The following is a 12,871-nucleotide window of genomic DNA, read 5'->3' on the forward strand; positions in this document are numbered from 1 at the left end:
AGTTCTGTCTGCCTTGATGTGACCTCAGGAAGAAGTGCTTAAGGACGCTCAATTATGGCTGACTGTGTGTAGTAATGGACCGCAGCGGAATTCATTGATAAGGTTTGATTTAAATGGGCGAGTGTGGGCACACGTCATGGATTTCTGCTTTTATACGCGTCCTTTCCTGACAGTCTGATGAAGGTTAGGTCTTTATTAAAGATCAACACTGGAGGAGTTGTCCGGTGCTGACATCATGTAGCTGAGAAGCAGCTGTGTTTTCTCAGAGTCACTTCAGCAGCAAAGAACTGACCTCTGCGGCACAATCTGCCAAGGATTATAAATATAGAGTGGGCCTGGACGCAAGCTTCTATTTTTTTTTTTATGTGCATACAGTGCAGAGTAAGAGTCTTAGGCCACCAAGAGCTTTGTTGTTTTAGAGACCTTTTTTCACAACAGTCATTGTGACGTAGCAAAACAACTAATAGTAGGGCATAGGAAGCTATATTCACATGACAACTTGGTAAAACGGCTGCACGGTGGACGAGTGGTTAGCGCACAGGCCTCACAGCTAGGAGACCCAAGTTCAATTCCATCCTCGGCTATCTCTGTGTGGTGTTTGCATTTCCTCCTACATTCCAAAAACATGCTAGGTTAATTGGCGACTCCAAATTGTCCATAGGTATGAACGTGAGTGTGAATGGTTGTTGTCCAGGGTGTACCCCGCCTCTCGCCCGAAGACAGCTGGGATAGGCTCCAGCAGATAAGCGGTAGAAAATGAATGAATGAATTAATGAATGTTTTCATTGGACTTTTCTGTGCATTATAACAGAAGAAAACTAATCAATATGAGCTAGCTAACAATGCAAATCATTGGGACACACCTATTTTGACTATGAAGGTCTGTAAAAAAAAACCCTCTAACAACGTTGCATTGTTTGATATCCATGCTGTGATCATGCATTAACATATACACGCATGATAACATGTAATCGTTGCAGTATCTTGCCCTATTTTGATGATTAAAAATACTACCGAAACTTCTTTCCTAGGTGCATTGATCCACATACTTATGCTAGTACTTATGCTTATACAGCGACAACACTTACAATGTCCGCTCTCCTTGGGATGGCTGTATCTTCCAGCACATGTTCCCTGTGATTAGCAACTCAAGCAAGCCAGTGGCGGAAGAATACACTATGCGCTCAATCACTGGACAGTCTTGACTATTATTAAGGATAAACATATAATGCATATAATGGGATATTGTAAGCATGACAATGGTGGCATCCTATTGAGTAGAATAATGCTGCTTGGAGATATTATGTTATCTTTTTATAGACCACTAGTTGAATCAACGGTGTCTCTGCTGGCTCAAACTGCCTCCCAACTGTCTCGTGGTGGCCCGTAACGGCGGCAAAAATTGCACATGCAAACTCTACACAGAGATGGTCGAGGGTGGAATCGAACCCGGGGCTTGCACACTAACCAATCGGCCGTGCTGTTAAACAGATGAGCATATTTTTTTTCTTGCTGGCTGGGAATCAGAAACTCCAACCACTTGTGCCTGATGCTTGCCTCTTTAGGAAAGGTAAACAACAAGGGAGTCATTGCAAAACTGGGCATGCCCATGTAAGGAAGTCCGGGTTACAGTGATGTCAGTAGGAGTCTGTGTTGAAAAAAACTTAGTAAAACACATCGTGTAGAATAACATTAGCAGTTTTTCCACTGGTCTTAACAGTTTAATCAGGGGTGTATTTATGTGTAAAATTGAAATGAATAAAAAATGAATGAATGAATGTTACTCACATGCATGCTGACATCAGTACCATGGACAGGGACAGCACACAGGTAAGCTCACCTTGACAAGGCTCAAGCTGCTCATTACCTCATATTGACCGTAGCACTCTGGAATAGAATTCAAATATGAACTGCTTAGTGACCATACAAACAGTCCATTGCCACTTAAACAAGCCTGTGTGTGTTGTCGGTACCTGGAGGTGCTCCCTTTGGAACAATACATCACTCTCAGGCCCCCGTGAAGATGTAAATGGATGTTCGGCTGGTGTTGTGCCCTCTGACCTCCACTGCCCCCCAACCCCCTGTTTCCTGAACCAGATGCTGCTCCTGTGGACTTACAGCCTCCTCAAACTAAACAAAGTAATCCTCCACTAAACAAGATGGGTATTGTATCACCGTGCCAGTAAATACGGGAGGGTCTCGCACACACAAAGCCGCCTTCTCCTCACCTCTTGGCAGGAGCCAACAGGAGGCCCCTGATGCACACATTGTTTCATACACCGACAAAGATTTATAACGTGTTTAAAACTACATTTGTGGCTTATAACCAAAACATGCCCTCTTGTGGGGAATATAATTAGAGCATGGGGGGGGGGAGTTGGATAATCTGCAAACCTGGCTGCATTACAAATGTGTCAGTTCGGGCTCATGTGTTGCATAATGAGGCGCGTTTGATCTCACTGGGTTTAGGTCAGACTATGGAAACATTATTACCAAACGTCATGCGGGTTGCATGCATGGTTGCATAATAGAATAGTCTTTTTTTTTTCCCTCCCTTTTTAGTATTTTCTTTTGGTTTGTGCAGCAACTTCAATGAGGATTAATCAGCGGAAGAACAATATGTCCGTATTTTACTCCTATAAAACATAATAACATGCAATATTAACTCTATTTCTATTTCTATACGACAATATCTTACATCAGAAAGAACAGGTCCCCATCCAACGCATACCACATCATATGATACGGAGCCAAAACTGGTACCAATGACTTCCTGTTTCTCAAGAACGATACAAATACTAATACTAGATTGTGTAACTTTGTCCTTAAATATCATAATAAAACATGACAAAAGCAGGTAAAACTTCATTAATGGTAAAGGGCTTATCATCCGGCGGCATTGTTGTACTGCAGCGATAGAAACAAGCCCCGGGCATCGTAGCGAAAGTGGCGGTTGAGGTTTCAGGTGGTTGATAAGATTTGATGTGTTGTCAATTTGAGATCAGGAGAAGTTAGAACAGGCGGTAAGCAGCACATTACAGAAAAGGAGCGTTTGATTTGCTCATGCTAAACCACCTACAGAAAAATACGGGTAATCTCCATTTTTTTTAAATAGGTTTTTAGTTATGCTACATTTTGTTATGCACCCCTAATCCAAAGCACACCACAGTCTAATGGAGTTTTAGGTCTACTTTATAGAACTGCAAACTACACACACAGCAATAAAATGTATTATTTTTAATAAATAACTCTTATATTGCATCATTAGATTATGCAATCAGTCATGTTTAATGACAACAACGCAGGGAATTATCTTTTTCTGTTCCGTTATCTGGGTTCCTTTTGCAAGAAGACAGAGTATCCCTCGTGTGACGTCACTCGCCTTCTCAACCAATCGCATTCCTCCCCAGCAAAGTTTTCAGCCTATAAGAACACGCTAACTTTCTCAAGTGTCAGAAAAGACTTGTCCTCCCGGAGGCCCATCTATGGATACTTTGGTGGCTTCGAAGCACACAGACCTACAGGTGGACTAACCCGTGGACTTGATGACAGGGATATAAGGTCTGGGACTCTTCTTTAGAGGGGGGGGGGCACTGTTTCAGTGTTGAGAGTGGAGATGTCCGAGGAAAATTTGGGGGAAGAGTCAAGCAGCTCCCCGGTCTCCCCTGTGGACAGCCTGAGCAACAGCGAGGGGGAGGCGGACACGCAGCCCAAAAGAAGCGCGAGGAAGCGGAGGCCGAGCAGGAAACACGCCGAGGACTCAGACAGCCCGGTGCGGGGGGGCAAAAGAGGCAAAAAATCCAGCAGCAGCGGCAGCCCGCAGTCGCTGGAGGACCTCCAGAGCCAGAGAGTCATGGCAAACGTGCGGGAGCGCCAGAGGACACAGTCTCTCAATGAGGCGTTCGCGGCCCTGAGAAAAATCATCCCTACTCTGCCCTCGGATAAACTGAGCAAAATACAGACGCTCAAACTCGCCGCCAGGTACATCGACTTCCTGTGCCAGGTGTTGCAGAGCGACGAGCTGGACTCCAAGATGTCCAGTTGTAGCTATGTGGCCCACGAAAGGCTCAGCTACGCCTTCTCCGTGTGGAGGATGGAGGGCGCCTGGTCCATGTCAACATCTCACTAGCACCAGGACGACTTAAGCCCAACACGGTAGGGAACCGTTTATTATTATTTATTTATTACTAAAACTATAATATAAATAGTCAAAAATGCTTTTTTTTCACCTGAAACACCCAATCCAAACAACAAAAACATATTTTTACACCCAAATACAAAATGTAAACTATAAATATATGGTTTTACAGTAAAAATGCATGATACAAACAACCGGATATACAACTTTTTTTTATCCACAATGCACATGCAAACTGCAGCATGTTTTTTTTCAACTATGCCAAATATCAAATGTGAGTTTTCAGCTAAAACAAATAGTGCAAATTCAAAAATATGTACCATCCACAATGCAGTATAAACAATACAAAATGCAAATGTATTTTTTTAGTTAAAATGTCAAAATAGAAATAGTTTCCTTGCTAAAATGCATGTATCAATTGCTCAAATATGTTTTTTTTTTTTGCTCAAATGTCAAACATTGCTTTGTTTTTTTTTCCCAGCCACAATATATAATACAAACTGCAAAAAAAAACATATTTTCTTCATGCATTGCCTTTTTTTTTTAAATCCCACTAACAGTGAATCATTGCGTGTACTTTACAGGTGACTGCTGATTCTATACTTCTCACATTTTGACGGGACAAATCTGGAGTCCAATGCTGGATACATGGGATCACTATTTAAAGCAAAGACCATGGAGGTAATGCGGGGGATTTTTTTTTTTTATTGTTTTTGACCCCCCCCCCCCCCCTCCAAAACACCCCCCCCCCACTCTGATAACGACGGTGTCTGTACAACGTTGTTGACGACGAATGTTGAAAATATCACGGTTGATGAAGAGTTGTTGTTTTTTTAAACCACCATGTATTTGTACTCATTTCTGCCTAAGTGGAATGAGACTGTGTGTGTGTGTGTGTGTGTGTGTGTGAGTGTGTTGGTGTAACTCACATTATAAATGGCTGTCTTTGTGGATCCAACCTGTGCAAGAAAAAAAAAATATTTTCAGAATACATTTATTTATTTATTGATGGTACATTTAGGGACTACATCCTGTGTCTGAAATACAAATACATTCCTATTTTTATTATCAATTTTTGTAAATGTTTGTATATATTTTTTGCAATAAAGAAAACCAGAATATTTGGCCTATTTTTTTTTTACCTTTTTTTTTGGCAAAACACAAGAATAACCTAATAGAAAATGAAAAATATACCGTTTTTAATACAGTACTTCACATAATAAAATCACATTGACATAATTAGATTAGCATACTGATGGGAAAATACACTGCCAAAAAACGTAAAAATTAAATTAAAATTTATATAATTCATAAATAAACGAATATAACATTTCTGTTTTTAGGAAAGTGAAGTAAAAACCAGCATCCCGAATAAGAATCACGTCGTTGCATATTGTTTTGTTGTTCTTTTAATAAGCTAGCACGCTAGCATGCTAGCATGGCATCGTCTCTGCTGACGTCATAACAGTCGACTTGAATTTAATTAACCCAACCTCGACCAAATGATAAAAGCCGACTTCTGGGGCGCTCTTGATGCGAACGGCTACGGGTGCTGTCATCGCCTTGTGAGAGATCGTCTGTGACGTGGGAAAGTTTTTTTCTCACTGTCCAAAAAGAAAGCCGTGACCGTTTGAAGGTGTGTAATTGGCCTCTTCGAGGCATGTATGGAATTCCCAGATGTCTATGAAATTTAAGGAGGCCGTGAAGGTAGCATGAACGTGGGGGCCAATTTCACTGTGTGTGTGTGTGAGGTGGGTGTGGTGGTGTGGGGGGGGGGCACAACCCCACAAACACATGCACGGGCCCGAAGTTTAAAATCGCATGTAGTGTATTGAGAAATAATAATTCCATACCCGCATTAAACGCATCACCAGCGAGCAATGGCGACACATTTAAAACAACCCAGTTGCCAATGGAGACGATGCAGAGGCACCGAATGAAACCTATTTAGAACAGATGTTACTATTTTTCCTTTTTTTTTTTTTTTTTTTTTTGAAGGAAAAAGTCACGTGAAATCAGCAGATGTTCAGCAGAGGCTCATTGCAGTGCAGAGTGCAGTCCACGGACGGAACACACACATACACACTCACTAATACACAGTCACGCATTCGGGCCGAGTGGGCTCACAACCGAACTAAATATGCTCAAAAACATCCAAATTTGTCGATGAAATGGATTATAAACCTGCTGGTCACGTGGGGGGTTTTGTGGATCATCGCCACGCGGGAGAAAAAAAGGTAGGCTGTTTTATATATTTATTATTATATTATTATTATTTATATATTATATATGGAAATGTGCTGATGGAGACATTAATCTCGAGAAAATGCGTGAAAATGTGCAAAGATCAGAGTTTTTGTACTGAGGTCAGTATAAGCAGTGTGTGTGTGTGTGTGTGTGTGTGTGTGCTCAGAAAGGGAAGTATGAAAATTATTTTGCAGCTGTTTGGGGGAGGAGGGGGGGGGTAAAAGCAGATTTAAAAGTATTAACAAATATAGCTTGCACTATTTTTGCACAACAATAAAAATGCACAATAAACCATATAAATACAATTTAATTGAATATTTGTACATTATGATTATATTAATTTAATTTATTTGGTTAACTGTATTATAACATCAATTTATGTTCATTTTAATTGTCACTTTTGTTATTATTTATTATGTGTTGCCTTCAAAACAGAACTAAAATGCAGTGAACAATTTTCTAAAAACTTTTCTAAATTGAAACTAAAAATATTTAAAAACCTTTTTCATGCGCATAAAAGCCCTACCTCTTTGAAATGTGTGTAAATGTGAGTTACCCAAAAGTCATAATTCATCTATTTCGCAGTTGTACAGTACATCATTTTTATTATTATGAATTACTTATTATTTTGTTATGTACAGAGAAACCGTGATGAGAAAAGTATGAGTATTAGTATAAGAAAACATACTAACCCGAAAAATACAAAATTCAGTAATCCCTCATAATCATCCCCATAATAAAGCAAAGTAAATTCCATATTTATAAATGGGATATTTTCACAGAATCTATTTACAACCTACCAAATATCACTCTTAGAGCCCTCCAGACATGAAATAACACCCCTACATTCACTTTTACACTCAGGATGGCTGTAAATTAGTCAGCCTTTACGTCCAACAGCTCAAAATAAAGCATTAGCCGTTCAACACTTCCTAGTTCCCCTCTTCTAATGACTTATTTCCTAAAACCTAGCTTCAAAACCAGCATGCAGAAAGTCACATGACACATGACCGCGACGCCCACACTCTGAACAGCAGCTCCGAACCACACAATACATCCGCTGTGACTGTAACATTACTTAGAATACTACATATCACCTCTTTAAATGAGTTTTCTGAATGCCTTATATTTATATTTCTATCCATTTTTATGCTTCAAAATGCTTCATTTAGGACAAGAATATATCAAATGTTATCAATAAATCATATTTTGTACCAATAATAGGCCGTACACAATCACGAAACTTAAACAGCAAAGCAGCAAGGGACGACGGTGCTAATTTTGGAGTGGCCTTTTATTGCAGCCAACCTAAGAATCACCTGTACACTAATCATGCTGTCTAATAATGAATTATGAATGCTCACTAACACAGATTTGGACAGAGTAGTGAACAATATTTGCGTTTAAAAATATTATAGTTTGCATGGTTGTTTGTCTATATGTGCCCTGTGATTGGCTGGCCACCAGTCCAGGGTGTACCCCACCTCTCGCTCGAAGACAGCTGGGATAGGCTCCAGCACCGGCAAAATGAATGAATGAATGTTTCTGTAACCGATACCGATACTTTTTACTCAAACATTTTCAAGATCGGGCTGCGCGGCGGTCGAGTGGTTAGCGCGCAGGCCTCACAGCTACGAGACCCGAGTTCAATTCCACCCTCGGTCATCTCTGTGTGGAGTTTGCATGTTTTCCATGTTTTCTCCGGGTACTCCGGTTTCCTCCCACATTCCAAAAACATGCTAGATTAATTAGCGACTCCAAATTGTCCGTAGGTATGAATGTGAGTGTGAATGGTTGTTTGTCTATATGTGCCCTGTGATTGGCTGGCCACCAGTCCGGCGTGTACCCTCGCCTGAAGGCAGCTGGGATAGGCTCCAGCACCCCTGCGACTCTTGTGAGGATAAGCGGTAGAAAATGAATGATGAATGTTGCAAGCTTGAGTGGTTAGCACACAGACCACACAGCTAGGAGACCGGTGTTCGATTCCCCCCTCGGGCATGTCTATATGGAATGAATGAATGAATGAATGAATTTACAGAGGTAGGACATATACACATAGCACAAAACATAAAAATACACAAAACACACAAAACAGCATATGGTTGCTGATGTGTAGATTGTGTTCCAATTAGAAGTATTAAGGCCAAATCAGAACCAAAACATTAACAATGACTGAAGTGTATTTTTTTTTTTTTTTTGGATTAGAGCGAGCAAAAATGGAGTAATGATACCCCTTAAAGCCGCCATGTTAAAATGTCTTTGCTTGTTCACATCAGCTGTAAAGGATGTAAAAAAGCATGTTTAAATTGGCAAATGGTACATTTCAGCTCATAATGTGGAGGCGCTACAGGTCAGCGTTTCATCACGAGGCTCTGTGGAATGACGACACAACAAAGTCATGCAAACTGATTGCAGACCCTTACCAAATATCTTGTGAAGGGCACGGTCAAAAAACGTGTAATGAGTGCCACCCATACTGCAGACAAGACACAAAATGGGGTGTTTTTGTAGGAGGAGTACACAATGATGTCACAGACAGGAAAAAAAAAAAGGGCTGGAAAAAAAGGCTTGGCACCTACTGGAATTGGCCACATCCCCATTGGCTCGGTGGAAAAGCTGAGAAAATAAACAGGCAATCAGAAAGCGGCGTGAGCGTACACAAAGGCATCAAATCAGATTTGAAAACCTGATTTTTTTTTTTTTGACTCAAAAGGCGATGATTATTCGCGGTCGTCGGGTGTCCGTGAATAGAGGGCCCCTCCAGGAAGTATAAACTTGACATGAAACGTTCTACCACCATTTCAAACATTCCTGTTTATGTTCAATCAAGACGGTATTTATATTCATTCATATGTGATATACACGTGACTGAAGCGAGACTAATGTACTTTATGTGATGACAATCCGGTCTGGGATGCAGGCCGTCAGAAATAGAGGAAATACAGGAAATATAGACATATAGACAAACAACCATTCACACTCACATTCATACCTATGGACAATTTGGAGTCGCTAATTAACCTAGCATGTTTTTTTGGAATGTGGGAGGAAACCGGAGTACCTGGAGAAAACCCACACATGCACGGGGAAAACGTGCAAACTCCATATAAAGATGCCAGAGGGGGGAATCGAACACCGGTCTCCTAGCAGTGTGGCCTGTGTGCTAACCACTCAAGCTTGCAACATTCATTCATTCAGTCATTTTCTACCGCTTATCCTCACGAGGGTCACAGGGGATGCTGGAGCCTATCCCAGCTGTCTTCGTGCGAGAGGCGGGGTACAGCCAATCACAGGGCACATATAGACAAACAACCATTCACACTCACATTCATACCTATGGACAATTTGGAGTTGCTAATTAACCTAGCATGTTTTTAGAATGTGGGAGGAAACCGGAGTACCCGGAGAAAACCCACGCATGCACGGGGAGAACATGCAAACTCCACACAGAGATAGCCGAGGGTGGAATTGAACTCGGGTCTCCTGGCTGTGAGGCCTGTGTGCTAACCACTTCAATAATAGCTAAAATTAGTAGCTAAAATTTGACGATTCGCTATCATCACCCGATAACAAACTGCTGCTCACTGATGTCACTGATGTTGTCGGGTACGGTGCTAACTTAGGAGTGGCCTTTTATTGCAGCCAGCCAAAGAATCACCTGTTCGCTAATCATGCTGTAATAATGAATTATGAATGCTGACTAACACAGTTTTGGACAGATTAGTGAACAATATTTGGTGGTGGACGGTGGACGAGTGGTTAGCGCGCAGACTTCACAGCTAGGAGACCCGAGTTCGATTCCACCCTTGGCCATCCATGTCTGTGTGGAGTTTGCATGTTCTCCCCGTGCATGTGTGGGTTTTCTCCGGGTACTCCGGTTTAGATTAATTTTATCAATTAATTATTGATATGGGCGGCACGGCGGTCTAGTGGTTAGCACGCAGACCTCACAGCTAGGAGACCAGGGTTCAATTCCACTCTCGGCCATCTCTGTGTGGAGTTTGCATGTTCTCCCCGTGCATGCGTGGGTTTTCTCCGGGTACTCCGGTTTCCTCCCACATTCCAAAAACATGCTAGGTTAATTAGCGACTCCAAATTGTCCATAGGTATGAATGTGAGTGTGAATGGTTGTTTGTCTATATGTGCCCTGTGATTGGCTGGCCACCAGTCCAGGGTGTACCCCGCCTCTCGCCTGAAGACAGCTGGGATAGACTCCAGCACCCCCGCGACCTTTGTGAGGATAAGCAGTAGAAAATGAATGAATGTAAAACTATTTTTTTGTGTCATGTTGTGGAATAGTGGGCTGCACGGTGGAGACCAGGGTTCAATTCCACCCTCGGCCATCTCTGTGTGGAGTTTGCATGTTCTCCCCGTGCATGCGTGGGTTTTCGCCGGGTACTCCGGTTTCCTCCCACATTCCAAAAACATGCTAGGTTAATTAGCGACTCCAAATTGTCCATAGGTATGAATGTGAGTGTGAATGGTTGTTTGTCTATATGTGCCCTGTGATTGGCCGCCGACCAGTCCAGGGTGTAACCCGCCTCTCGCCCGAAGACAGCTGGGATAGACTCCAGCACCCCCCGCGACCCTCGTGAGGAAAAGCGGTAGAAAATGAATGAATGAATAATTATTAATTATATCAATGATATAACAATTCCAACCATGAAGTTTCAGTTTCACCTTCAACTAACAACATAGAATTGAAGATCCTTGTAAAAATCTCTGCAGGGTTCGAGGAACCCGTCATATCCGAGTTTTACTTCTATAGTATTGTCCCAAGAGAGGATATAATAAAATGGTAATGTGAAATGCGAGCTACTGTACACGATGTGACTGACAGCAGCCTGGTTTTTAGAATGATACAAAGCATACTGCTCTAAAAAAAAAAAAAATAGAAAAAACAACACCTCATCATCCAATGTCAACCTTCTAAGAGCTTCAGTTTCATTGAGCGACACGACACTTGCACTAGCGTCAGTCTAGCAAAACTAGTTCGCATTGCTTAAATATATATATATATACATATATATATATATACACACTGCATTCAGAATACAATTTGCCCTTTTATTTGCACTGCAGAGTGAAAGCTGCGGTGCTGCACGGCCACAGGGGATTAAAGATGTTCCTGATCCCGTCCCTCAGGGCGTTTGACTCCCCGGGTATTAATCCCATTGCCTTCATTAACCCGGTGGCCCACCGATAAGTGGGGGCTCACACTAGTAATTAATGCGTCATTACCTCCACTTACAATGATCCCCCTGTTCCTCCTACACCGTCTCCTAAGTGGATTCCAGGCAGACGGGGGAGAGGATCCTTTTGTGGAAGCAGGACAAGTCAAATTGACCATCAACACCCATGTTTTAGGAGGACTTTAGTGCGCTTATGTGAACCACACAGAGAGGAAAAAAATGGACTCCATGTGAGTTCCTCAAAGGTGGAAGTATGAAACGGATTCGTAAGTTGCTTGAAACGTGGCATTAAAAAAAAAATCAGTTCTGGGAAGCTTCTTTTTTTTGGGATCAAGAAATAATTTACATTGGAAATGTAAAGATCAGCACTGCACGGGGGTCACAGGGCTCACAGCTAGGAGACCAAGGTTCAATTCCACACTCTCTGTGTGGAGTTTGCATGTTCTCCCCGTGCATGCGTGGGTTTTCTCCGGGTACTCCGGTTTCCTCCCACATTCCAAAAACATGCTAGGTTAATTAGCGACTCCAAATTATCCATAGGTATGAATGTGAGTGTGAATGGTTGTTTGTCTATATGTGCCCTGTGATTGGCTGGCCACCAGTCCAGGGTGTACCCCGCCTCTCGCCCAAGAAATAATTTACATTGGAAATGTAAAGATCAGCGCTGCACGGCGGTTGAGTGGTTAGCACGCAGACCTCACAGCTAGGATACCAGGGTTCAATTCCACACTCTCTGTGTGAAGTTTGCATGTTCTCCCCGTGCATGCGTGGGTTTTCTCCCGGCTACGTGACTGTTTAGATGGTCCACTGTACAAACCAGCTAAATCTCAATTGGAACGGATAAATATGGAAAAACAAAAAGTTCCTGCATGGAATCAATGAGTTGTAATCACTCAAACTGTCAATAAGATCTGCCTTCGAGAGCGTCCGTCTCCAATTTCACAAATATTTGGAGCGCAACTTTATACTTCCAGCAAGTCTACCTTAAGTATGTTTGTTATAAACATATATGACTGTGTGTTTATAGAAATCAACTTGGTTTATATGGTGTGGAATTCTACATATCCCACGGCAATGGAGATATGGAGCAGGTCCCGATCGTAGAAGAACATTCCATTATCAAACAAAAAAACAGGAATTATTACTCACGGTGGTCGAGTGGTTAGCGCGCAGACCTCTAGGAGACCCGGGTTCAATTCCACCAATTCAGTTTGCATGTTCTCCCAGGTTTTCTCCGGGTACTCCGGTTTCCTCCCACATTCCAAAAACATGCTAGGTTAATTAGCGACTCCAA

The 12,871-nt window shown here is 42.0% G+C and overlaps 1 protein-coding gene and 1 long non-coding RNA gene across 2 annotated transcripts; one reads left to right on the top strand and one right to left on the bottom strand.

Moving 5' to 3' along the window:
* Positions 1-1,673: 1,673 nt before the first annotated feature.
* Positions 1,674-6,417, bottom strand: LOC144901916 (uncharacterized). The gene is made up of 3 exons (XR_013630078.1): positions 5,632-6,417; positions 5,068-5,097; positions 1,674-1,887 (listed from the first exon to the last, which is right to left on the bottom strand). It is a non-coding gene; the product is annotated as an uncharacterized LOC144901916 (long non-coding RNA).
* Positions 3,463-5,303, top strand: twist1b (twist family bHLH transcription factor 1b). Its single transcript, XM_058084700.2, has 2 exons — positions 3,463-4,155; positions 4,723-5,303. The coding sequence occupies exon 1, from the start codon at positions 3,617-3,619 to the stop codon at positions 4,127-4,129; it is 513 nt and encodes a 170-aa protein (XP_057940683.1). The 5' UTR covers positions 3,463-3,616; the 3' UTR covers positions 4,130-4,155; positions 4,723-5,303.
* Positions 6,418-12,871: the final 6,454 nt, after the last annotated feature.

Source organism: Doryrhamphus excisus, linkage group LG17 (genome assembly GCF_037039965.1).
Source record: "Doryrhamphus excisus strain RoL-2023G ecotype Guam linkage group LG17, RoL_Dexc_Guam_v1.1, whole genome shotgun sequence".
Classification (NCBI taxonomy): Eukaryota; Metazoa; Chordata; class Actinopteri; order Syngnathiformes; family Syngnathidae; genus Doryrhamphus; species Doryrhamphus excisus.